The sequence below is a fragment of the Neolamprologus multifasciatus genome, chromosome 2 (genome assembly GCF_963576455.1).
Source record: "Neolamprologus multifasciatus chromosome 2, fNeoMul1.2, whole genome shotgun sequence".
In the NCBI taxonomy this organism is placed as follows: domain Eukaryota; kingdom Metazoa; phylum Chordata; class Actinopteri; order Cichliformes; family Cichlidae; genus Neolamprologus; species Neolamprologus multifasciatus.
Window position 1 is genome coordinate 21,799,230 of NC_140440.1, and position 27,555 is coordinate 21,826,784.

The 27,555-nt window shown below is 42.0% G+C and overlaps 1 protein-coding gene across 2 annotated transcripts; it reads right to left on the reverse strand.

Annotated features, from left to right (window-relative positions):
- Nucleotides 1-365: 365 nt before the first annotated feature.
- cyfip2 (cytoplasmic FMR1 interacting protein 2) lies at nucleotides 366-27,426 on the reverse strand. Of its 2 annotated transcripts, XM_085136161.1 has the most exons (30): nucleotides 27,239-27,426; nucleotides 19,745-19,894; nucleotides 19,545-19,634; nucleotides 17,260-17,337; nucleotides 15,863-15,964; nucleotides 15,492-15,673; nucleotides 15,298-15,394; nucleotides 14,063-14,191; nucleotides 13,845-13,949; nucleotides 13,670-13,758; nucleotides 13,284-13,521; nucleotides 12,954-13,106; nucleotides 12,547-12,686; nucleotides 12,313-12,460; nucleotides 10,546-10,699; nucleotides 10,169-10,325; nucleotides 9,991-10,087; nucleotides 9,386-9,462; nucleotides 9,170-9,278; nucleotides 8,937-9,056; nucleotides 8,645-8,844; nucleotides 8,464-8,551; nucleotides 8,212-8,355; nucleotides 7,977-8,067; nucleotides 5,927-6,057; nucleotides 4,238-4,310; nucleotides 4,001-4,095; nucleotides 3,251-3,489; nucleotides 2,383-2,530; nucleotides 366-2,283 (listed from the first exon to the last, which is right to left on the reverse strand). In XM_085136161.1, exons 2-30 carry the CDS (start codon nucleotides 19,859-19,861, stop codon nucleotides 2,116-2,118), a joined length of 3,759 nt encoding a protein of 1,252 aa, XP_084992287.1. In that variant the 5' UTR covers nucleotides 19,862-19,894; nucleotides 27,239-27,426; the 3' UTR covers nucleotides 366-2,115. The 2 variants fall into 2 exon arrangements, with proteins under 2 accessions (XP_084992287.1, XP_084992295.1); XM_085136169.1 differs by lacking the exons at nucleotides 366-2,283; nucleotides 2,383-2,530; nucleotides 3,251-3,489; nucleotides 4,001-4,095 and having other exon boundaries at nucleotides 4,239-5,518.
- Between the last annotated feature and the right edge of the window lie 129 nt (nucleotides 27,427-27,555).

The window sequence follows — 27,555 nt, forward strand, 5'->3', positions numbered from 1 at the left end:
AGGTGTGAAATGTATAGTTTTCAGGGTTTTTATTGGTTTTCAGCGTTATTTTGTTATCATTTTTATCGTTTACTCAGTTTTCCTTGGTCTTTTCACGTGTGTTATGAATAAAAAAATTTTCGGTACTACTAGTTTTATTTTGTTGTATTTATCCGCGACACCTTAAAGGCCGGTCCATGAAAATATTGTCGGGCATAAACCGGTCCGTGGCGCAAAAAAGGTTGGGGACCGCTGTTCTACAAGATTCTCAAAACAAACAAATTTGGAAAACTGAAACCTGAAAACATCCTGGATGTTCAGGTGTAATACGGGATGCCGCAAGTAAATGGTAGAACCCATTGAAAAGCAAACATGCCAAATACAACTTTTTTTTTCAGTTAAACATTTTTTATTTCATGGAAATACAACATAATTTCAAATCCTTTGCAGGAACATTGTTGTACATTTTATATTCTTTTTCTCCACTTTTTTTTTTGTACTTCAAAACATGGTCACTTGTACAACAATATCATAAACAAAGCCTCATGTCACAAATGGAGCCATTGATGACAATAAATTACATTTGCCATGCTAAGGTTTCGAGATGACAAGCCGGTACCCTTCATTTTGACGAGATCAACCTTTAAATGAACCGCAAGTCAGACTTGAATAAATATGCTAAAAAGACACCGGAGTTACAAAAGAAACTTTCTTCATTCAAAACGGAGCAGAAAAAAGAAGGCTGCTTTGAGGAAGGTTACTTCATAATCATTTGTCTTTCTTCATAAGAAAAAAAATAGGGACAAGGTTTTTGCATATTTTGATAATACTGCTAAATCTAAAGCAAAGAGTCCCACAATAGTAAATACTGACTATATTTAGGAAACTGCCCTTTAATCATAACTGACATTTTAGTTTATTACTTCTTCTCTTTTTAATTATTTGTTCCTTCGCTGTATGAGGAGAATATTTCATCTTCACCCATTCATACTCAAAACAGGTTAATCTAGTACAGCACTGTCTTTATACAACCTAGAGGTATTTTCTAATCTTTTTGTTCCTTTTTAACTCTTGAAAAAGCAAACACATTTACTCAGATGGCTGTGTGTCTTTTTGCAAACTGTAAATAATATCACTGTATTCATATACAGAATATAAAAATCTTCCCAACAGACAAAAGAGGAGGAGGGGACAAAACAAAATTTAAAAAAAAAAAAAAAAAAAAAAAAAAAAAAAAAACTACTGATGGGGTTTTCCAGTCAATAGAAGAGAGGCAAGTATGCAAAGGATGGTTCAATTAAAATATTAATAATTAAAAACAAAGAACAATTACGACACTCAACACTTCACTTTGTTCAACGGTGAAATTTACAGTGGAACTGGTTACCGAGTAAAAGCGTGTCAGGAGGCCGACGAAAAACCAGGTAAACTGAAGGCAAATCAAAGATGCAGTGTACCTCCGCTCCTCTGAAAAGCAGGCCGTGTGTGAGAGTAATGAAAAGTATATAAACGCGTCATGACAGATGCCTTGTATCATGGACAGTGGGTAGATTATTATACAGATGCATCACGATAAACAAGTTCGGGTCTTAATAGAGGACACGCGTAGAGATCGCACAGGTGTACTGGTGCCTGTGCGAGTACTGTTAGGAGACGTCGGATCACGTAAGAGCACCATGTTGGACTTAAATATATTTATATATATCTATATCTATATAATTTGGAAAATTTGTTATTTGTTGCGCCGTTTCATATCACATTTTTTAAAATCAGTCTAATTTTTGTCTCTTTTGGCATTTGTATCAGTGGTCCAGCGAACAGGTAAGCAACTGAAGGAGTAAGAGAAGGCATGCACGAGTCTTGAGTGGGAGCCACACAATCGAGAAAATAAAAAGAAGAGACGTGACTATACACTTCCACCTCTGGGCTGCTCCGCTTCTCGTAAGAACCCAAAGACACTCATTTGTATTAAATAGAGGAACAGTTTGAGGAGACGTGTCTTTGGATTCTTACAGCCAATGGGGAGCTATTGTGGTACCTTACACCTCACAAAGAGCAGTAAGAGGCAGAAATTAGCATCACAGCTAAGGGGAATGTGTCTTCACTTGTGTGTGTGTACAATTTTCAAAGGTCTTTTCAGCAAGTGGTAGCCAGGGATTGGTGTATAGGAGGCTGGAAACAGCGAACATGCTCCACAGTGGAACTGTCCGTCTCCACTGCCTTCATGTACTTGTTCAGGATGGCAAATATCTCATTGTTGAGGATCTGGTACTTCCTGATGCGATCTGCCATCTTCTTCAGTGGCTACGGAAGAAAAGAAGGGATGTATTTTTTGGACTTATAACTGCGAGTCTTCAGCAACAAGGCAAAATTGAGGATACGCAGCAGATAACGTGCACCCACCACATTTTTGATGATCTCGTCCTTGCCATCCTGCCTTTGGACTTTGAGGAGGTGGTAGCAGAAGTCGAAGAGGTCAAAGCGACGCTGCTGTCCCAGCAGCACGATGATGGCACAGCCGGCCCAGTTCAGCCCATCCCCAAAGCACTGCCTGTAAGGACGAGCACAAACAACACGGGGAGGGGGTGGAGGGGTGCGCTTTCATTATGTGATGCACAACTCTCGAGATGTGACAAGTCTGCAAAACAATGATGCAACGCTGATGCAACAACGCTATAATGTTTCCAGCTGCTCTGGCGACACAAGGGAGCAACGCATCATGGAAAAATCCTCCCTCTGTCTGCGTCCAAACTGTTGTCACATATACACAACCCGCCCCTTTCAACTTATTTATTTTCAGCTCTTATTCAAGGAGGGTGATGTAAAGGGTGTGTAGCAGAGTGATATAAAAAAAACTAATTAAGGGGAAGAAACTAAAGAAGTCACATAGTGTGTATTGAAACAGTTTCCCCCAAAACTTTTTCACCCCTTTAACTTCTCTTCTGATTTGCCCACTTTAACCTTTTTTTTACTGCTGGACCTGTCATATCAACATCTGCACCAAAATGGACCCAAAGAATAAAACAAAGCAGGCCAAATTTAGCTTAAAAAAGGAAAATACATCAACAGCCATCAGAAGCCATCAACACAAAGCTGTGGGGAATTTAATTTTCACCATAAAGCAGCTGAGGACAACAGACACTCTTGGAATCTACCATTAGTTTGCTGATAACTGCAGACTTCCCTTGAATGACTTTTCTACTGTCGCTTGCTGCTGTGCTCTGCAAGTTTTCGCCACAAAAAGTGACTTTCTTTGCCAGGCGTCACTTACTCTGCCGTGAACTCGTGCGTGCCCACGGGGATGCAGTAGACGAACTGCATGGCGCTCCACAGGCGGTGGAACTCCATACATTCGTCGACATGCATCACACCGTTGGTGGGCGGAGGACCGCGCCACACCGGATCCTGCAGGAAGCTGCGGATTCGCGTTAGGATGACCTCGAACATGGAAAGGCCACAGCACAGGCGCTCTTTGGTCAGCAGGTCTCCCTCCCGCGCAATGGCAATTTGCTGGTAAAAAAGAAAACAGGCAGAATGCTCAAGGGTGAAAATCTAAGAGAGAAATCAGACCAGATTCACTTCCTAGAGAATTTGCTGCGGGATTTTTGCCACTGCTATCCTCCTCTGTCGCTTGCTGCTAGAAACTTAAAGCTGATTACTCAGCTTTTTCTTTCCTCCTCTGAAAATCCGCAGGCTTCTAGTGTAAGTCAGTCAGCTTAAAGGATAACGCTAGGAGAGAGAAGAGAAACTTTCCCTCCAAAAGTCTAAAAAGTCTTTAGAGAATTTAGAAAATTGTGGGGAGGATTGGCAGCCTAAAGAGAAAATTTTTTGAAGACCAGCTATGAAAATTGTGCAAATTCCCTTGAATTATTTATTTATAATCAATAAATAGTTAACAATGAAACACGCCTGAGAAAAAGTAGGAGGAAGGGGTCGCATGATTAAGCTGCAAGACTGTATGATTATAAATATGTCCTTTCAGGTCTGCTTTCATGCCCATCAGAGGGAATGTTGAACTCACTTGCGGGGTTCCCAGCCTCTCAATTAGAGGCACGAGGTGGAGAGGGGCGTACTTCGCCTCCAGCCGCTTCATCCTCACCTCCAGACGCTCTCCCTCTGTGCGGCACACAAATACCAACAGTTGCGGACGGATTTCAAAAGAAAAATGCTTCTCAGATCATCCCAAACTTCAAACTGCGAGTAATGTAATTTGCACCCGTCTGCTTTTTAATTCACCGCTTCCAAACTTGTTGTATACCTTTGATGTAGACTCTGGGAAGAATGTTCTGGAAGGGAGCGGCATGAAGCAGGTCACACACTTCCTCCTGGGACTGAGATTTAAGCACAACACAGACAAACAGCTCATTTTAATCCAGGAAGTCGCCCGCTGTTATTCTCTACGGATGCCCTGACAAAGCATGCAGACAGCCATGAGGCGGCTTTTTGCTGAACTTCTTAATTAAAGTGTTTTAAAGACATATTTTTGAATGCCTAACACGAGCTCTGAACCACAGGTCTATGCTGACAGATTAGTCAACACAATGTCAGGCTTAGGGAGAGTGGGGAGATAAGATAACTGAATTAGTTTGGCTGTGTGGATAATGATGCTACGATTATCAAGCAATGATGACAGGCCAATTTTAAAAGGATTATAATTTTAACACTTTAAGCACGAAATCCCATCTAGTCGGGTTTAGCGGCTCGAGGTCAAGTTTACAAACATCTTAATGAATCGAAAATGTCACGTGGCTCAGTGTGTGGTTTTTTGTTTTTTTGCCATTAGAGACTAAGGAGCACTTTCAAGCGGTCAGAGCGATCGTGGTGGTGACTGTTTGTCAAGACGACAAGGTACAAATCAAAGAAAAGAGCAGAGGAGCAGCACCTCGAGACCTCGGCTAAAAAAACAAAACAAAGAAAAGGGACTGGCTAGAAGAAAAAGCCATGCAACACGCACTCGAATGCACGCACACTTAAGAGACAAACAACACACAACTAGGCTTTTAGTAGACGCACAAGCAAAAAAGAAAAAAAGAGTGAGATCTGGGCAATGTACAGGCATTACAAGTGCCCAGAAGTACAAGACAGTCATGGAGGCAAAAGTGCAGAGTTTAGCACAAGAATGTGCGATCACCTTCTAAAATAGTTATGATTCAATGTAAAAAACCATTTCCTGTGACGAATGCAGCTTGATTGTCTGTCTCACTGATTTCCTGCAAGATTACTGAAAGCTTGCAATTTGAATATCGTGAAACGTGTCGGAGAGGTGAAGCAGAAGCAACAAATTGTTGCATTCGTCTTAGGTGCACTCTTCAAACACTCTTTTAGTTTCACCTCACTCTTTTTAAAAAAATGAAAGATGTCTCCGTGCTTTTGCTTCCATGGCTAATTGAAGGTAAACTGCGTGTGTGTCAAACTAACACGGAAAAAAAGAGAAACAACAGAAAACAGCAGCCCAAACTAACAAGAGATAAAAGAGCAAACACATTTGGTCATGCTGTCATTTTCTGGTAGCCAATAGGAAGACCTAAATCCTTACCACCTGTGGTAGTTGCCAGCGTGTAATGAAAAACAGAATTGTATTTCAGAAACGAAAAAAAAAAACCCTCACACACAATCAGAGATTAAACACTTTGGGGCGTGTGGACTGGGAGCCTGATGGCTTCTGACCGTGGTGTTTGATTTAGCGAGTGAATCTACACCACAAATTGGGTGGAAACCTTCAGGCACCCAGGTTTGTTGGTCAGCCAGATTAAAACAAGCCAGTCAAGAAAACTTCATTTCAGTGGTCCTGTTTACTGAGTGTGCTCAGAGACCACAGACAGAGCTATCAGAGGAATCTTTGAGAAAGCAGTAGTAACAAAAAAAAAAAAGAGAGGGGGGGGGGGGGTTGCAATAATCACATTAAAGCATTATGGGATTTTGACACTTGTAAAGAGAAAAGTCCTACCAGAGCTTGCTCAATGAGCAGGCAGAAGAGGATGGCGTTTCCCACCTCCCTTAAGCTCTGGAAGACATCCGTCTTTAGCTCAGCATACTCAATGATATCCTTAAGCTGGTGGTGGAAGAACTCCAGGATGCCTGGAATGGCAGATGGAGAAAAAGACAGGTGTGATACGGCGCTCCATCTGCATTTTTAAAGATACGCTGATAACATCTATACTCTCCTACAGTCTAGGAAGCAAGCGCCTGCTAATATCTTGTTATGTCATTGATAATCTCTTGCTAGCGGGATGAAATGCGGTGATGTCAGCGGGTCCACACGGCCTCTCTGACCCACATTTGGTCTGAGCATCGGGGCCTCGCAGCAGAGGACAAGAGGATCATTAACTGCTGTCAGTGAGATCACAGGCAGTAAGCCAGGTACAGAACTCAGGGTACAGAACATCAGTAATCTACAGATTACCAAGCCCTCCTCTTAGGGATATTCCATCTGACTGCCTCTAATCTGCAACCACAGCTCTGGTCAAAATGCATTAAGGCAGGTCACGGAGTGCACAAAGATGTAAAAGAATTAGGCAGGTAGAGGATTTTTTGTGGTTTAATTGGATATTGTGCACAACCCAAATGGCTGAGAACAGTCGTGTTCCTAGCTGTATTTTGTAGTGGTTCATATGTTGTCATCTAGTATTGTACTGCTTTCTCCAAGTTATGGCTGAATGATCTTATTCCGGTACTGTTGAATGTTTCCAAGATCTGACTGAAGCCAGAGAGGCAGTCTGTGCAGGACTTGCTCCAATAGTGAGCGGCGATATCTGAACCTGGAGGAAAATGTGAATTAAACTGCTGTGCTATGCATCAAATAAATAAAATATCTGCATTACCTATAACCAGCTATAAATAGTTTGTTACAGCACTTTTGTTTCATATTTGTTCATTATGTAAAGAATACTGTGCAAAAGCCTTGAGCCATGCATTGTTTATTTATATTTTGCTCGAAAAATAGGAAAATAAGTGCAGTGATTAACTGAAACATGTAAAAACATAAATGAAAATTTACTATGTGAGGCAAAAACACAGTGTATAGAACTGTGTTGGCTTGACAGCCAATTTTTGGTTCGACCACCTTCTTCAACACAGCCTTCAACAGTAGATGGCTCAACTGAAAGGCCAGGCGCATCTCTCAGCTGCAGTGTCAGGTCTTTGCTGGATTTTTCTCCACTTTTCTAGTTTCCTCATTTTTTTTAACCACACACCATGTCAAGATATAACAAGTTTTTGGATAAGAGCTCTTTGGAAATCAGTTAATTCTTGCAAAAAACACTATTTTATGCCTATCAAACTGTGTTCTCTTTGGCAACTTTCACAGATTCAGCTATGAAAGTGTCTTTTTGCCTTTTTGTGAGAGGCAGCTGGTAACAAAGCACCTAAAGATACAGTTTAAAATTGGTTCTCTGCTAAGTTCTCTGTTTTGCACCTTTTATATTCTTGAAAGTGGCTCAAAAAACAACAACAAACAAAACATGTCCAACGTTCAAAGCAAAACTCTGATGCATCCTCAAAAAGTGTGCAGAAATATTGCTCAAGAAAGTAAAGCAAAGCATTTTTTCTTTAAAATGAGCGGTTTTTGCACAGTACCGTAAGTGCATTAAAGTAGTGTGAAGTTATTCTGACGCTGTGGTTTTCAGGCTAAATGATCTGCGATGATAAAAATCTCATATTGAATGTGCTAATCCGCAGCCCGTTTATCATACTTGACATGTAAACTCGTGCTTGGTGCACAGCTTGATGAGAATGGCATTCATTTTGCAGATATATTTCAACTAAAATTGTGGTATGCTGGTGGTACAAAATTTCACAGCAATCAATCAGGTATTGCTCAAATTTCGAGTTTGTCGGTCAAAGCACCAACCAATATGCAGACCATTTAGTTTCTTTTTCTCTGATTGCCCCCTTATTCAAAAACGGCTTAATTTGACTTACCTGAAGTCAAATAAAAAATTATATTTAAGCAACAAAATGTGCTCCATTCATTGTAATTTTGGGGATTATAAACTCACCTGGGGAGCCGTACTCGTGGCGCGGTAGGCGGCAGATCTTGGGCATGACTTCTATCAGGGTTTTTACGTACTGCAGTATGGTGCCCTGTAACTGTAAAGTGACAGAGAAGATGGATAGTTCACAGCAGGCGAGGGGAAGAGAGGGCACAAAAAGGAAGGAGAATAATAACTGAGGATCCAGCACACTGAGGGGGAGGACAGCATGCTTTTCAGGATGGAAAATGAAGATAAATACCAGGCTCTTGACAATCTTAAGCAGCTCCTCCATCACCACAGCGATGCCTTGGTAACCAAGGAGGTGGCAGATGGTCTTGAAGTGAGGCGGGCCAACAAAGTTTCTGTAGGAGCTGTATATGTGGGAGTATGCAATGTTGAGAGGCTGAGAGGGAAAGAAGAAACAGACACAATGTTATTCTGAAGCAAGAGGAAGTTTGCTTTACACAAAAAATTACAAGTCTTTACTATAATATCACAGATGGTACCGCACCTTAGACCCATACAGGTAGTAAGGCTGTACGTTGGCTGGCTTGTCTCTTTGAGGCTCCTGGGTGAAGGGAATAGCCGTCCGTACAAAGCTGAACAGAGGGAGACGAAAAAAGGTAAAGAAAAAACACAAAAGGTAAAAGCAAATAAAATATATTCCTGCAAAACAACAGCGTGAAACTGACCGGTTCGTGGACCCGTTGTAGCAGTAGTTGGGGAGGAAATCAAAGTTGAGTTCCCAGAAGACGTGGAGAGTGATTCGTCCATAGGGGGCGGAGACATTGTGGTTAGCCTCGCGGAACATGGCGTCAAAGCTGTCCAGCGTCATGTGCTTGGACAGGAGGCGGTGGGTTAGCCTGTTAACCTCCAGCAGCCATTCCAACTCCTGTCCAGACATGCAGTGTGAGAAGGATGACGCGCACAGGACACAAAAATAGATTGACGATTTTCACTAGTTTCCCTGATGTTTGAGCTCACCACTATAGAGGTAAGATCCTCGCTCTCAAAGCGGCTGATGGCGTGGTCCAGGGACTTGTACATTGCTGCAGAGATCCTCTGGGTAATCAGACGGTTCAGGTCAATTGAGCGACCCAACAGCTGCGCGAGACAACAGGGATTGATGAAAAATACAGTGTGACAGTCAGACTGGTGGTTAAATAAATACCGATACAGCAGATGACCTTGAGCATGTGTTTTCATGTTTCTGCTACCTGCACGTGTCTCTGTTTGAGCAGCGTCTCGTAGCGGTTTGATGGAGGGTACGGGATGATTACGCCGTAATTTTTACACTCAGCTCTGAAGCGCTTGTCTAGGAGGACACTGAAGAACACATGGCATATGAGTTTGTAAAGTCTGCAAAGAGTGCTTCAATATCTGCCAATAACTCTGAAATACTTTTTTTTTAAAGTCACATTTTCTTTTTTTACCTTCCAGCCATTGCTTTGTAGTAGGCAAATATCTGATCTGCTAGCTTGTAGACAAACTGATCAAAGCAGAGGTTTACCTGAGAACAAAGCAAAGAAAATGGTTATTAGATTCAATTCAAAGTATTTATTGTCATGTGTCACAAGAGAAAAAGGCATTGCTCTGTGCAATGAAATTCTTTCTTTGCTGTCCACCCACAGATGCTGTATGCAAATATATACAATAGAAATAGAATATATAAATACAAATAATACAAATAAATGAAGACAGAAAAGGAGACAGAATATGGAGATTTGAAACAGATGTGTGCAAAAGAGCTATAGCTTAATATGCTGGCTTAATATGCAAGATGACCTGATGTGCAAAAAAATTTATATATTATTACTGTTCAAAAATGGGTCAGCTGTTCAAGAGTCTGATGGCAGTGGGGAAGGAGGAGTTGTTGAGTCTGGATGTTCTGGATTTCACACTTCTGAACCTCCGCCCCGAGGGCAGAAGTGTGAACAGTCCGTGTTGGGGGTGTGTGGGGTCTTTGAGGATTATTAGATTAGAGTTATCCCTTTAAATTTCCATGGGAATACTCCTAATGGTGGCTATTAGACCTTACCTCAGCCTCGATTTCATCATATAGGAACTGTTTCTTGAACTTGGTGAGAGCGTAGTAGCCACTGTCATTATACAAATCTAGAGGGTACAGCACATACCTGAGAAGAGATAGTGGGAGTTAAAATACTGCTCTTTTTTAAAGTCATAAACAAAGAGTGTTTAACTGATCTACTTCTTACTCCATCATGGAAGGCTCCTTGGTCTCCAGGATGTGGTCAGTGAGGATCCACGGCATGGACATCTCAATGGGGAACTGGATTCTGCGGCCCATGGTGAGCTCCAGGAAGAATTCTCTGAACCAGAGCTGGGACAGGTCACAGCACTGCTGCAGGGCCTCTGGGTGACAGGACAGTGGCAGGAAGAAGGAAAGAAATGGCAGAAAAAATTGGCGAGCATTAGAAATGTTTGCTCTCATTGCTCTTCCGTTGCCTCACAAAGGAAGCAAGAGTAAAAGCTGTTAATAATGTTAGCTGATGCTGTGGAGTATTCATTCACTTCTCTTCTGGTTTTTCCTTTGACAACTTGGTCTGTTTGAACTTTCAGAATTCCAGCTTACCACTAAAGTTGAGCAAATGTGTGAAGAAGAAGGACTGCTTGTGGAAGTCTTCTATGGCTGTGACTATGGGTCCATCAAGGCTGCTCCGCAGAGTCTTCTTGGATCCACTCTTGTCTGCTATTAGGGATTCCAGCATGGTGCGTACCATGTACAGCTGTGGAGGAGAGAGACAAAGGTTAAAATATAAAAAAGTGGAAACCTCTTTATTACCAGCAGCAACCTGGGTGAAAAATGAAGCCAGTGTAGAAGTGTAAAAAGGAGCCACTTCCACTGGCACGAATGTACCGCCATACAAACAGATGAAACAGAGATGCAGGCTTTAGAGCCGAGCGCTGATAATAAGCCAGATGGTGTCTCTCCTCTTTAGTCTGGAGGACGCGGTGTGCGCGTTTTCCAAAAATAATTAAAAACTTCGATTAATCTGACCACAAAACCTTTATTCAGTGATTATGAATAACCTTTGGCCTAGAGAACATGCTTCTGGATCGTGCTCTTTTTTTGCATGATCGCACTCTAACCTGCGGATAGCAGGTTGCAGATAGTAACTGTGCTCACAGACAGTCATTTCTGGAAGTGTTCCTGGGCCCATACGGTGATTTCCATGACAGAATCATTCCTGTTTTTAATGCAGTGCCACTCAAGGGCCCAAAGATCATGGGCACCCAAGAGCAGATGGTCTGCCATTTTTGAGACTGGTGATGGCATCACATTCAAAATATGCTAAATTTTTTTATGAAATAATAAAATGTTTCCATTTAAACAACTGATATGTTTAAACAGTAGTGTATATAAATTTTACATTCACTGCATCAGACGAATATGAGTGCACAAAAGCTCATGTGACAAACCATTATTACTCATTTGAAACCTTTATGAAACACGACTGTCAGCTGCGAGAAAATTCAATATTAATGAATCAATGGTACGGAAGTAGAGGAAGCAAGAAGAATGAGTTGAGTAAAGTTTGACTTATCTGACTGTCTTGTTTCACTTAATGCGCCTTATAATCCAAAAAATACAGTTACTTCTACCTTCCTTTAGCATGTCCAGAAGTATAACGTTTTGTGCGATGGTTAGCATCTTCCACTGCCTTTGACGTTGCAAAACGTTTTGTCAACATTTTTGCGTTTGTTGGGGAGAAAACTTACAAACATACAGTGCAGCACTTCAGAGTCACACTGTTAGTGATCGAAGATTTATGTAAATTTGACAAGCTGAACGCATTCTGTACTGTACAGGAGAGACGGCACGGAGGAGACTGATTGACAATAGTCTAGAGCCAATCGGGACAAAGAACACAATGCACCGTTTAAAAAAAAAAAAAAAAAAAAAAAAAAGCATGCAAAATTGCACAAAGAAATCCACGAAACAGCAAGGCCGCGAAAGGTGAACCCCGTTATAGCGAGGGACCACTGTAACTTGAGAGAAAGCTTCATTTCTAATTTAAAGATAACACCTTTACTCAAACCCACACCCCAAATCTATGATTTTAAAAAGTCATAACCTTCATGAAAATGTATCAGACTCCAAACAGTTTCAGTTTCTTTTAAATGTCCCGGTGATTACACGGTTTCCCCCTGGGAACATCGTGCAGCATAACTCACGCAACTCTCACACATGTACATTTTCAGGTTTTGCAACTGCTAATAGGAAGTTAAGCTACTTTAAAAATCTCAGTAGTTTCAAAGATAATACATGCAGATCTAAATGCTTTCACTACAGACTGAACACCATTCTTTAAGCACCCTGGTCCGTTTCACGTCTCACCTGTGTGCTGGAGGGTCCGACGGCTCTACGAGGCACCTTGATATCAAAACCGCCTTTCGGGTCCTTCTCACCCCTCAGACAGGGGTCATTTGGAGGTTCCCTGGCTCCTTCCCAGTCACAGACAGTTTTTCGAATGGCCTGGAGAACACTGCAGAAAAATGTAAAAATACTTCGTCTGTTGTTTAGTCTGAAACAAAAGAAACAGATGCATTTGTGATTGCATCATTTTTGTACCTGATGAGAACGTTCTTCTTCTTGCGTACAGCCTGGCGCAGAGGTTCTCTAAGGGTCATTTGGGCAAAGTCCTGCAGAGCTGCGTAGATGGTATTCCTAATGGCCTGGTTAAACACCGACTCCATTCGGCCCATCAGAACCTTTGGGACACATAACATCGTTTATTGCATCACCTATTTTTTTTTATGTCTTAGTTATTCTCTATGAATGCAACTATAAATCAACTATATATGAATATGCTTTTTTCCCATTTCACTGCTTTAATGTCAGTTGTGCAAGTTGCATTTTTGGAAATAAACTAGTGAAAACTATGCTTGTGTCAAATCATGCACTCAGCTGAAGTGCAAAAAAATATCCAGACAGTTAACATCAGTGAGAGTGCTACTCATATTAATATAATCTTTTACCTGCAGCCCTTTGATCATGGCAATGACCTCCACCAGGGCAAACTTCTCTTCACTGGTGTAGTTGTAACGCGTGGCTCGCTCATACTCCTCCGCCGTGCCTGGACAGTCCTTATTACAGAATTTATCCGTGGGATGTACCAGTTTCCATGAGTACTGAAACAAAGGAGAGCTATAATTAGATCAAAGCCAGAACAATCAATAGCAACAATCAATAAAAAAAAAAAACAACCCACATCATACGTCCAAAACCCACTCATATTCACACTGACGGCCCCACAAAGCATTTTCCCTACCCACACAGGGATGCAATCAATCCCACGCTTTACTCACAACTTCCATGACGTGCGTGCTCCACTTAGACAGCAGCTGCAGACCCCTCAGAGCCAGGTCGAACAGCTCCCTGTACTCCTCGTCTGACTTCTGGCTGTCCAGGCCCGAGCCGGTCACCACTTCGCTGTTGCTGTAGCGCGCCAGCTCGGAGATGAAACGGATGTGGTCATCCCTAATCTGCACCATCTGCTCGCACAGGTTGTACTGCGGAGAGATGCTGCTCTGAGTGCACGTCCACCTGGGCACAGATGGGAAAAGAGGGTTGGGAGGGAGTGTGTGGGAGTTTGGTCATCAAGGAATTTTACTTCGACCTGTAGTTGTAGTGGTGGAAAAGAAGAGTAACATCCAGATTTCTGTAAATTACACCGGTGGATGGGTTTGCTCACTTGGACTTGTTTTCTTCATAGTGTGCGCTCGTCTCAATGTAGCGTGACAACTCGATCTGCATGTCTCCAAACAGCGGCACCACTTGCAGCTGAGAAACAAGAGTGAACGCCTCACTTCGGGGATAAACACAACAAAGCGTGTAATGGGAAAAAGAAAACGCTTAAAAGCCCTTACTTTGAAGAACTTGTCGATCTTGCTCAGGTTGATCCTCTTTTTGGCATCTAGTTTATAGATATTACTCACATTCCCATCCATCAGGTACAGACCAAAGCCCATAACCTGTCAAAAAGAAACGGAAGGTGAAAAGACAAATTGGCAAAAAGACGCCAGAAAGAGATCGTTTCGAAATGTTGCGAGCTGGCGGCGGATAACGATGTCAGACGCGCACTTACCTTAAGCAGCATGTGTTTCTCGCTAGGCGTCAAATACATTTTGTTCTCATAATAGTCTACACAGATGTTGACAATGTCTGCCAAAAGCTCCTCGTAGCCGGGAATCACCTCCAACTGTTGATGCAGGCACTGCACGGAGAAAGGCGCGACACAACAAGTCACCTTTAGATAAACAGTAATGCACTGACAACACAAGAAAGGAGGACTCACTGTACCCTGTGCGTACGTGGGATTAAGCATCAACAACAACACAAATAAAATAAGATCGAACACAATTCAAGAGGACCAAAAACCAGAGCCGTAACACCGGCAGCTGTTAAATCTTAATAAGCAGACTTTCAATGAGAAACCTCCTGTCGGGTCAGCGTTCAGCAGGTTAAAGGCTGATTTAGGTGAGAACAGCCACACTAATTACATAACAGTGTCACGGTCTGCCGGGGCAAGCCGTGTGGTAATTATTTAGGACCCGGAAGCGGCAGCTCTGGTGCAGGTGAGGATTTATTTACAAAAGAAAATACAACAGAAATGGCACGGGTGAAGCTGTAACAGAAAACCTAAACTGAGCAAACTAACAAAACAAACCAGAACAAAGATGCAGGGAGGTCCGGGGAAAATATACACAGAGAGATGGATGGAGAAACGCAGGGAGACCGAGGGGAAACAACACAGACGAACCAGCAACGACTAAGACAGAAGACACGACTTAAAAACACTCAGAGAACACAGGGAGATTACACACAGGTGGGGGACACAGCTGGGAGTGATTAACGTGACGAGACTAGGGAGGCAAACTGAAAACACTCACATAAGACGCAGACCTTCACAATAAAACAGGAAACACACACACGCAAAGACACAGACTAGGAAACGCGGACTTAACACAGGAATAGATGGGCAGAACAGAATACACTAAACAGGAGGAACAACAGAACCAAAATCACTAATAGAAAACACAAAACACTGGGTCAAAAGGACCCAGGATCATGACAAACAGCTCCTCTGCTCTGACTAACCTTCAGGCAGCAGCTCTGTGACACCTTGAGCACAGCTGTGAGTCATTCATTCGCTCAAGTCATTATCCTGGAGCAATCCAGCTCACCTGCTGTACTATCACCAGGATATTTAATTGTATTTGCAATAAACCCCCAATTAAACTGTCTATTTTCACAAAAACAAAAGAAAGATGGAACCTAAGTCATAGTCTTTTATTAGCCACGCATAATCCCCGCACTGACCTGAGTGATCCTGTTGTGGTTCGCTAAAAACATGGAGAGATTCTGAGACTCCTGGATGGACTGGGGATCAGCCATCTTCCTCAAGAACTGAGCTGCCCTAGAGGTGGGAGAGGAAAGTTAGTTTGGCTCTGCAGCGTGAGAAAAAAACAAAACAAAAAACGTACATTTGGATCTCTTTACTTAGGGTTCACTACCGTTTGTAGGCAGAGTGATCGTTCTTGACGCTACACTTCATATTCTTCAGTTCGTCCAGCACTGCGAACATGTTGATGAATTTGCCCAGAGTGAGCAGATAGGCCTCAGACACGAAGTCTTTCCTCCTCTCGGCGTGGCACAGACGCTTCACTTCGCTACAGAAGCGTTCTATGGCTTTCCTCTGATAAAAAACAAACACAAAACCAACTGATTATCAACAGCTCTATTCATAATGAATACATATGCATAAAAAATGTTTAAAAGCATTTGTCTCTTTGTCTCTATAGACATAAACATACGTTGGTCTGTTTAGTGCTTTATCATAGAGTTTCCTTGATCTAGTTTATGTAATCTTAAAGTAGGATCTTACCTGGAAGTACATGAACTTCATGAGCTTGGTCACTTCGGGCTCTAGCACTTCCACCGTTTTCTCGTAGATCTCCACTCGGTTGGGCTGCTCGTTGCATTTCACCTAGCAGACACAAGATGGTGCCATCACACAACCTGATCTCACAGCAACAGTGCACCACATGTACTTTCACCCAGGTAACATATTAGTTGCTCCGATCCCCCACGACCCCACCCCACTCCCATCTTTTTGCTCCCTTTTCCCAAAAATCGCGATTACTAAACATTTTCATTTAAAACTGTAAATGTCAGTTTTGGGCAACTTTGTTACATGTAACAATAAAATCATTAAGGTCCCACTGCAGACCTGAGGGGTGTACTAGGAAACAAGATTAGTGAGGTATGCTCAGTTTAAAGTCAGAGTTCTTTCTCTCTCTCTCTTTTTAACCCGTCTACATCACCATGGCAACTAACACTGAACGCTGAGCAGGTCCAGCTTGCATGGTCCTAATTTGCTGCTCAGTCCAGCAGCTGACAGGACAAAGATGAGTGAATCGATCGGCCAATTTGTAGACTTTTAATGCTTAAGAATATCCAATGTGTGGAATTGATTTCATTCTCATCTGGCCACAATTTCCACATCTCCAGAATACGGGACAGAGTAAGTCCCGACTGTAGCGAGAGCGACTTAGCCATAAACAGCATCAATGAGGGCACACTGAGTAGGACAATACGAACATACAAGTTCACTACATTTTAATGATTTTCTACAGCATCCTCCCCCCTTGATTTATTTGCAGTGTTTGAAGTTTGACTTTTTTTATAGTCTTTATATTTCCCTTTCTCACATGTTCCTCTGGGAGTTAAGTGGGCACTTGAGGGTCAGTTTATGTGAGCGTGCACAGAGAAAGTCTGAACAAACAGAAAAAGCTGACAACCACCCGCTGCAATGCCTCTGACTGGGGTTTAAGGTTTCGCCGAGCCAGCTAATGTAAAGAAAGCCTGACTGTGTTGAACTTGTGACTACACCCCTTTGTTAAGGCAAATGCTTTGCAGTCCAATTTGGTTTGAATTTTTTACGGTGGTTTCTGATTTCTTTTCCCCCTTTTTATTTATAGCTAAAAATACAGCTGTCAGTGAACCAGAAGCTCAGCTGCAGGCGGTGTTGTTTCTGCTCTGTAGAATCACCACCGCCTGCAGCTGAGCTTCTGGTTCAGTGGCTAAAAGTGCAAAGTTAGGCAACCCAACTACCAACCCACAACTCAAGCCTGGCAACATCTGCCTTTCATACAGCCTTTTTGGGTAATTGTTCCTTACAGTGAAAAGATAGTGTGACAGCTTGAATAAAACTCTGTTATGATGGTTTAGCAGTAGATCTAAAGGTTAAGATGTGAGGACAGGAAGGAAGCGATCATTAACCTGGGGAATGGCTCTGGAACAGCTTCTCCATGTGTAAAGCATCACAGCATATTCATGTCCTTCCTCCAGCATCTCATTCTGTAGAAATAAATAGAACAAAGACATTTAATTCCTCATGTACAGCTGAAGTCACGCCAGGACTAGATACCTCAACAAGCTCAAGATTATATCTACACTGCTGTGAAAAAGTATTTCCCATCTTCTTTTTTGCACATGCCACATTTCTTTTGTTTCAGATGATCAAACTAATTATTTTATTAGACAAAAATAACCTGAGTAAATGCAAAATACATTTTTTAAATGATGATTTTATTCATTAAAACAGTAAAAATAAAAATGACCCAACCATACCTGGCCCTCTGTGAAAACCTACCCTCCCCCATTAACTGTTAACTCATTAATTAACTGTGAATTCAATTTCACATACCACACCCAGGCCTGATTACTGCCAGCTCTTTCGAATCAACAAAACACTTAACTATAACTTGAAGCAGGCTACAAAAATCTCATCTAGCAACTCATCAAGCTTTGATCTCTAAAAAAAATGAAGAACAGATGTAAAACACTGAAGTCTGGACAGGGTTACCACATCATCTGTAAAGGTTTGGGACTCCAGTGAATCACATTGAGGGCCATTATCCACAAATGGAGACAAAACTTTAAACCAGGCAACCAAAATGACTCCAAAAGCGCATCGATCACTCATCTAGGAGGTCACCAAAGAACCCAGAACAACACCTGAAGAACTGCAGGCCTCACTTGTCTTGGTTAAGGTCGGTGATCATGATTTAAAATTCAACAAGAGGAGACTGGGCAAGAATGTCACCTGTGAAAGAGTTCCAAGGTGAAAAGCACTGCTGACCACAAAGAACACAAAGGCTCGTCTTAAATTTGCCAAAAAAAAAGTCTTTGTTACTGTTTGTACTGGAGCACTGTACCCAAAATTATTTCCCCTAGGGATCAATAAAGTATTCTGATTCTGATTGATGATCTCCGAGACTTTTGGGAAAATCTTTTGTGGGCTGGCAAGACGAGAGCTGAACTTTGTGGAATCTTTGAGTGCCGTTACATCTGGTGTAAAATCAAAGAGAGAATTTCACATAAAGAACATCACACCACCAGTCAAACGCAGTGGTGGAGGTAGCGTGATGGACTGAGGCTGCTTTCTTCTTCAGGATCTGGATGACTTCAACCCATGAATTCTTCTCTCTACCAGAAAATCCTGAAGGAGAATGTCCAGCCATTGATCTGTGCACATTTGGGATACACAGCAGCACACTGATCCAAAACACGCCATAAGAGCACCTCTGGGTGGCTCAAAAAAACAAAAAACAAAATAAAGGTGTTGGAGTGGCCTAATCACTTAAACCCAACTGAAATGCTCTGGCATGGCCTTAAACAGGCCCGTTCATGTTTGAAAACCCTCCGATGTGCCTGATTTAAAACAGCTTTCTAAAATTCCTCCACATTGAGGTAAAAGACTCACTGCCAGTTATTGCATACACTTGATTGCAGTTCTTGCTGTGGCACAGTTAGGGGACGTTTAGGAGAACTGCTTCTAACACGGGGTCAGGTAGGTTTAGATTCTTCTTCCCTAAAAACTGCAGTTGGTACTGACTCGGGTTATCTTTGTCTAACATTAACATCTGTTTGAAGTGTGACAAATAAGCAAAAAAATGCTGCTAATGCTACTAAACACATCACACATCTCAGATTAAACCCACATTGTAGGACTTGATAAATATTTTAGCAGGGAAACATTTCATCCTCTCAGAAATAGGAACGACAGATTCCTCCATCCCTGCGGCTAAAGGACGAGTGCCCCCAAATAGCCTGGCCTCAACCTGAATGTGACTTCCTCGTTGAACCGGTTAAATAAAGCTCTACTTCCCCTCTTCGACAGTCACATCACATTCTCTGTTCATTCACAATCAGGGGAGGGATGTTTAGTGCTCGGCTGCCTCTCTGATTCACCAGCGTGTGAGTGGAATTTGTGTCTGCAAGAGTGTGCGTGCGTTATTTGTATGTGTGTCCCGCCACAGGCCGAGCCAAATCCTAACAAAAGAGCCAAATGATAATCAATTCACATGAAACAAGGCTCTCTTTAAGGGCACGAGGCTGCTTCCCACAGTCTGCTTTGATTTTACTGAAAGAGGAACAAAAACTAGTGAGGTGAGACCACAAAAGACTGAATTTCACTAGTTAGCTATTAAAGTAAAAAAAAACAGTGGAATGGAGAGCAATGCCGTGGTGTTTATTTTTGTAACCACCGCCACAGGTCTCACCATGCTGGAGTGGACTGTGGCTTGCTCGATGTAACGGGCGATACCAGTCACAAAAGCATTCCTGTCTTCAAAGTTGGTGTCAAAATTCGCCTGCCGAAGGAGAGACAAAAAGGGGTCAAAAGACTGTACACTGAAAAAGACCAATCAGCTGGGGACGATGGTGGGTGGCAGCGGTGGCGGCACTGTGAACCAGTGCGTACCTGGTACATAATAGAGGAGGGAGGGGGTTCAATGCACGGCTGCTGGTCCGGGAGCGGCAGCTCCTCCAGCAGGTCCACGTTGGACAGAGCATCCTCCAGGGTCACGTGGGTCGTCATGGTAACGAGGTGTCACTCAAACAACGCCCCAGGCTGACATAGACAGAAAGAGCAAACAGAAGGAAAGATATGAGTTAAAGAGGCACTGCAAAAAGGAGGAAATGTGCTTTGTGATTCCCGAAACAGAAGGTCTCACACGAGGACTTCCTACTGCAGTTTTACACATATACGTCGGCAAACGGGTCAAAAAGTTACAGGTGAAAATGACTTGGTCAATCACGACACAATACTTTTTGCAATAGGCTCTGTATTGCACTGACATGTACTGCAATTTGGGGTGGCTGTAGCTCTCATCTACTGATGGGAAGGTTGGTGGTTCGATCTCTGATCTTTGCTCCGCCAGTCTGCATGCCAAATATCCTTGGGCATGATACTAACCCCAAGTTGCTCTCTGGCGCATCAAAGCACTTACATAGAAAGAGCTTAGAAAAAAGTGCTTGTATAAATGGGTGAATGAGGCATGTTGTATAAAACACTAACCCTAACTCTCAGTCCATTTATTACCTTTTTCAAATGTAAATTACATCCTTAAAGTTATATTTTGTCAGTAACCGTTTTTTAAACTGTGAGTAAAACCTGCCATAACACAGAATCAAGTCTGCTATCAGTCTACGGTTGCATAGGGTCAATTATACACTCTGTCAAGCTAAATGTGTCTTTTCTGGTCGGCCTGATTTATTGTAATTTTGCTTAGGTAACATTATATCAGGAGGTGAGCCCTCTTGTTAGTAGAGTAGTATCCCCAGAGTATTTTCATGTATGTGTTTCTTTTCAAATAATAATAAAATATCAATATTTGGTGTCCTCGATACAAAAAACCCAAACCGACACGTGATACTGTGCAGCAAAATTAACCTGGGGTGCCTGTCTCAATCGGACAGAAAAGTCAGGGGACAACTGATCTATAAATTACTGAATAAACAGATAAAAATGAATGAGCAGGTTACACTCTAGCAATTCAAATGCATTCTATAGTCAGATACTGCAGGGTTAAAGGAGACATACACCAGACACTGTCTTAGTATGTCTAGACAACTTCATTTCCTCCCATGAAGCCCTGTTTTGGTGCAGAAAGTGTGTGCATTCACCCTGCACCTGTATCACTTGGGGGGAAGAAAGGGGGAGAGGCCCCTTGCAGTTTCCTTTTTGGCTTTTTGCTTGACTAGAAGAATATCTGAAGAGCATAATTCATGAAATGCCAAGACCTGGAAAATGCCATTGATCTGGCAAAAAGCAGAAAACGCTTCAAAAAACAGTGAAAGTTCGACAGCAAACACAAAAACGTGTTATCTTGTAAATGTGGCATTGGCAAAATCTGCTTTCCTGTTAAACTCTCAAATTGCTGGCAGCTTTGTACTTTTTTATCAATTCAAATAAATATCAGGTGGTATATATATGAATGCATGATTATGGTTTCACACTGCAGAATAACGTTAAAAACTGCACAGTCTCAGTATGGCCCTCTCCTCATTATAAACCCTAGCTTAGCCGAAGCAGCGTGCGCCCATCCATAAATCATGTGCCTCTCAGAAACTTGCGCTTTACGTCTGACCCGGCTGACAGCACAGATAATCAGCTTAATATTCAAAGCCAGCACAAGCAGAGAGGAATGTGTGAACACCAAAATACAAGAGAGGGGAAACTGAAAAAAAAAAAAAAATCCTCCAACAGTGAGAAATGGGAAGACGGGACAACTTTAAAGTAAATGCAGAATCTGCACAACTGTCATTTTGTGACGAGAAGCCTACATAATGAGTTCGCCGGCTCTTGATCATCGGTAATGGTCGCATATGCAGGCTTAACCAATGATCACAAATGATCTGAAAAGAAAGTGGGTGGGGTTTCCTGTCATATCAAACAGCACCGAGTTCTCAGACCTCACCCAGCTTCCAAAATATATGCGCACACAGTAAAGATACTTTATATGAGTGCTGCAGCTCTGTATACAGTTTACACTGCAACACAAAATGAAGAAGAAGAAAAAAAAAAAAAGAATGTGGCACAAGTGGGTAAACGGCCACTTGGCCTCTTTAGTTAGCGCTTGTGGATCAGACCACACGGGCTTTCAAAACTCAACCTTTATTTTGATCTGAACTAAAGACCCATAAAGTTTCGTGAGTGTATGTTGTGGTGTTACAACACCACAAAAGAAAAAAAAAAAACAACAACAACTACCAACCTTCTGTCACTATTGCAGTACTTCCAGCTACAGCGGGTCTCATCAATATCAGATTTTACCATGATCAACACACGTAAACACACGCGTACACAGATAAGTATAATGATTACTGGATGTTAAATGTAGGTTGTTCCACTTCCCGTTTCTGCTAATGTGTGAATAACTGCTTCTTTAGTTGATTATCGGTGACATCATTTTCCATTATGGTATAGAGTACCACTCATTTGCTGAGCGCTATCGCCCTTTAACTGCTCTTTTTGTTTCTGTTCCATAATTTGAAGTATGACGTTTAATGTGGACACGGTGGTTGTGAAACAGATAAAAGCAGTTTATCAAGGATGTTGTGTATTATAAGGTGTGTACCAACTTATACTCTACACGTGTGTGTGTGTGTGTGTGTGTGAAACCCCTTTTTTTAAACGTCTGAGGATTTTGTCATCTTGAACAGAGTGTTTCCTGTATTCTTTACACTGCTGTGCTACTTTACAACCTGGATGTGCACACTGTCTGATTCTTTTAAGACCTGGCTGGTTATTTATAACCATTCGGCATACAGAAAATGAAACACGCAGCTCGCTACAGGGGCTTTGTCGGGCAGACAAACGCGCTCAGTGCTGCTAAACTCCCATCTGTGCATGCAAATACAGACGCGCTCTAAAGCCTGGGTTGGCTGAACAAACTTTCCCACCCTATACAGGGCTCTGTTAAACAGTCGGTTTATCTGTCTGTCTCTGTGTGTACGTGCATCTTCGCCCAGCAAAAAGGGCCCCTTCATTCCCTTCTGGGCACTTGGAAACCTAGTTGAACAACCAAAGAGGGACAAATGAGGCAACGAGACAACAACTCGCTTCACAAAACTCACACAGTAATATTCCCTCCCCCCCGCCGTGTTCACGTTATAACTGCAGCCTCTATACATGAAGAGCTCTGGTCTGATGTCTTCGTGACAGCACTGAACAATGAGGTGGTGAGAAGATCCCAGAATATCATGAATAAAGCAGAGGAAAGGAATGAGATGCAGTCAGAACATGGAGCATGATGTAACAGGCAGAAATTTTTTAAAAAAAAAATATGACCACTCTGCGCTGCTAGGCCTTTGTGTAATACATCTTGCCCGAGAGGAAGACAAAGTGAGAGAAAGTGTGTCAACTCCAGCCTCGCACCACTCCATGGGATCTCCCACCCAAGGCTAGCTTTGTAATACACAGCATATTCATCCACACGCAATAAGACCATATGTGATCAGCATTGAAGGCAAGCACAATACGGATCTCGAGCATTTAGTCACGCATGCGATCATTTAGAAAACGTTCAGCGACACCAACTAACTCTGCGGCTAAATGTGCGTTTCAGCAGCGTCTGTGCAGAGCATCCTGTGCAGGGGACGGTGTGTGGCTGAGGTATTTCACAGGCTGGCTGTCATTTCTGAAAGCAGCACAAGAAGAAGAAGAAGAAAAAAAACCCTGCTTTCATCTTATGATTTCTGTGATGTCATACTTGCAGAGATGAATATAGACTAGGGGAAGAACAAGAGCATGCCTCGCATAACCATCACCAAGCTTGGCAAGTACAGACAGCAAACGAAAAGTAAACCAGGTGTATCTAGTTGTATTTATGTTGGCAACTTTATGAAAATACATTTGTAAGTGGTGATAATAATAGCTTCATCTGACTGCTACAGTTCCACAACAGCTTGCGCTGCTTCCTTTTTCTTTGTCTAGTTCGTTATTTATATCTAGACTCATTGTCTCGCTGTGTTTCTCAAATCAGTCAACTGCAAAATAGTTGTACTTGCACCCTGAATCACTGAGCTGTTTTGGGCAAGTAACAGTTGTGAGGTGGGACCTGCACAAATGTTTTTTCCTCTTTGGATACGTCCCACAGGTTTTAGATCTCGGAAATCTGAAGGCCTAATCAACAAATCAGACTCTTGCAGAGCAAATTGTTCTGCTAAAGGAGAAAATGTGCTGAATGCTGTTGTCTGCCACAATGTTTAGGTAGGTGATAAGTGGAAAAATAAAACTCACATGAGTGATAATGACCCCGAGGTTTCCTAGCAGAATGCGTTCCTGATGATCACACTGACTTATTCCAATATTCTAGCTTATGTACCTATATAGCTTTCCCAGGTAAACACTGCACATATATAGCCGCCCACATGATGATTAATCAGAGCAGCCCACCATTGGCCACTTCTAATGCTCACATGCTTCCTGTGAGCACAAACGGGGGTCAGCATCATGGCCAGAATTAAGTTTCCAGCAATTTGTGTTTCAGCTCTTCACACAAGTAAGCCTTTCCTTCCAAAAAAAGCATTAACGAGCCTTGGTACTTGACAAAGAAACTGCCGTTTCACCAAGTGGATTACGTTGCATCACTTTTTGGTAGGCACTAACTAATGCATACCAGGAATACCCCACAAAGCCCTCTGTTTAGGAGGTGCCCTTAATTAGTCTTCTAGCTATCACAATTTGGCATTTGCAAGTTCTTACTGTTGACCAGTTTCCTGCTTCCAACACATCTTTCACAACGGACTACTCGGTTGCTCCTTAATATACTGTTTGCTGAAGAACTCTGGAGATATAAGGATGTTTAAATGTTAATTTTAACCAATTTAATAGAATGGAACTGGTATGAAAGCAGCACATTGGTATTGTGGTTTCCACTATTGCCTCACTGACAGAATGTCTGGTTTGAACTCCAATCTGGGGCTTTTCTGATTGGAGTTTGCATGTTCTCCCATGGGTTCTCTCCAGTTACTCCAGCTACCTAACCCTAACCCAAAGGCATGCTTGGGTTTAGGTTAATTGGTGATTCTAACTGACTGTAGGTGTCTCATGTCAAGAATCAGCCTTAACCTGTTTCTTGCCCTATGACAGCTGGGATAGGCTCCAGCCCCCCTCACTACCCAAAAGCAAAATAGATAATAAGCTAAAGGATATAATTCAATCTTCCATTTTACATTAAAAGGAACTGCCTGGTTGCACTCACAGCATAGCTCTTAAAAGGAGAAACGGGGATGAGATGAGTTTATGAGTCAATTTTAACCACTCATGATTTATTCTCAGCAGATGGTTCAAACAGGCACATGTTAGACACCTCCATTTCTAGCTTTATACTGGTTTAGACCACATTAGCCTGACATACAGCTGGTAACTAGCCTTACCAGTCCAGACATCTCTCTGTGACAATAATAGCGGTGCTCTGGTGGTGTTTAGATGTGTTAGCTAATTGTCTTTTTTTTTCTTCTAATTTTAAAGCATGACAAACATGACCATGACCGACTTAACAGTAAATGATTTGATGGTTTTTCAATTCAGGTGGCAGTAAGCCAACTTTCGTAGAAACCAACCTTGAATTCACTTCAGTAATGTTAGTACTTGAGTTGCAACTAATTATTATCTTATATAATGATCGTAGCATATGTACGTATTAACCCTCTTAGACACAATTGAATCTGTAACTTACTATGTAAACTGTCTATGTTACCAGGATTATTAACATCTATGTAGCTTTAGGGAATTTTTTTTTAATACCAGTCAAATCTTGACAAATTATAAATGTAGGTGAAGTACCTGACCTGAAAAATGAACAACATTATATGTATGTTGCATGTATGTTGTTGACATTTCGTGTATGTTACGTGTATGTGGCCGACATTACGTGTACTTGTTAGTTGTTGACATTAGATGTACGCTACGTGTACGTTGTTGACATATGTGTATGTTACATGCATGTTGTAGTTTTTGTAAATACATTTTGCTTAACAGATTTTAGCGCCATGGTACTCTGGGTTCATTGGAATGTATATCTGGAAATAAATGTCAATCAAGCAGTGATGCTACTAATGCCAGTAATTGATTACTTTATCTTATGCAATGAATATGGATTTTGCAAAGAAGACAAACAATAAACCTATGTATTTATCTATTTATATTTTAGTGTATATGAACAATACTTTTTGCCATTTGGCTGAATACAGTGCAATCATGAAAATTTAAAAAAACATGATAAATTAACGTGTGTGTGTGTGTGTGTGTGTGTGTTTTAACACATGAGCGAGGTTAGCAAGCTAATATTAACAATAATACCTGAATTGCAACAAATTATTCTTATTAATACTACTACTACTTCTACTACTACTGACAACAATAATTATTATTATTATCATTCTTAGCTAATTACACTTTCAGAGAAACAAGAAACACTCGTTTTAGTCAGTCAAAAATGTGAAGTTTTCCCATAAAACTATCATAAACCTAAAGAAGACTTTTTTTTTTCAAAAATAAACCTAATTTTACCTGACTATTAATGGCACCAGGTTTCATTTTCATTGTGGTTTTTAATTTTGCAATCCTTACTGTTAGCAGAAGCAAAGCATCAAGATTCAAGCATTACATCACTGCTTGTGGGTGAGGGTCTGGCATACAGATTTACAGCTCAGAGAGTCTGCAGCAATGGCAGGCTTACATTTCTACCCAACCTGGCAGGTTCGTCTGTAGGAGAGAAATGGAAAGGAAAAACATCTGGGTTTAGACTAAGCCTGTCTGAGACGGAAGTGGGTGAACCTGTCATTTGAGCACAAGTAACGGCCCTGCCTGCCTGCTGGTGTGATAGCTGTGAAACAATCCTGTGTATCTCGCCATGCTGTGGCCTGTTAGTCGATTGGAAAGAGGGGAGAGGACCTTTAAGGGAAAAAAAATTAAAAAGCCAGAGCATCGTCGTGAAATCGAGCAATCTGAAACACCGAAACGTTCTTTTTTCGACATCTTTCTGTGTCTGTGCAGCGAAACGGTTGTTATCAGCTCAGAAAACCGTGGAGCCTTACGTGCTCCATCATTCATCAGTACACTTGCCACACAGGCACCCTCTCCTCACCCCACCCATCTCAGCGTGAGCTACGATGCCGATGTAAGCTAACGGGGATCCCATTCATGTGCCACAATTATCCACGATAAAGCGGGGCGCTCGATCCCAATCAAGTCCCTCCTATTGACAAGGGTCCCCCTATTGTTACATTTGCGCACGGACAGATGAGTAAAGGGAAAGGATGTGAAATGCGAAAAGGAGGCAAAATAAAAAGAAGGGGGGGAAAACAGCACTCCAGTCTCCAGCCATCATCACTACCCAAAGCACATCACCAGCCCCGTTCATCTTCTTCGCTGCGTCTGCATCCATCGCTACTTTTTGCCACATACCTGAAAATTGCATGTCCGTCCGGCGACAAACTAAATCGGGCGGACCGTGTCGCGGTCTGCGACGGCGAGCCAATGTTTCCTAGGTTTTTATTTTATTTTTTTTCCCACGTCTTCTATGTCGACTGATGCTCTAGTTTCGCCCAGTACCAACCCGGTGCTAATCCACCCCACACAAAGAGCAGAAAATGGCTGCAAGTGCATTTTCTTAAAGAGACAGTCACAGGCGATGATGAGAGGGGCCCCGACATGTTGATTCGCTTCATTTGAGCTTCTATTTTTCTGCTTAAAAATACTTTGGGTACGGATAAATACATAAT

What these genes read in the sequence shown, in the direction of transcription:
- cyfip2 (XM_085136161.1), bottom strand. Translation starts at nt 19,861, where the DNA reads ATGACGACCCACGTGACCCTGGAGGATGCTCTGTCCAACGTGGACCTG. An exon ending in ACATTTGCTCAACTTTAGTG is followed by an intron (nt 10,326 to 10,545) that starts GTAAGCTGGAAT and finishes CCTGTCACCCAG; the next exon opens with AGGCCCTGCAGCAGTGCTGT. An exon ending in ATGATGAAATCGAGGCTGAG is followed by an intron (nt 9,463 to 9,990) that starts GTAAGGTCTAAT and finishes CTTTGTTCTCAG; the next exon opens with GTAAACCTCTGCTTTGATCA.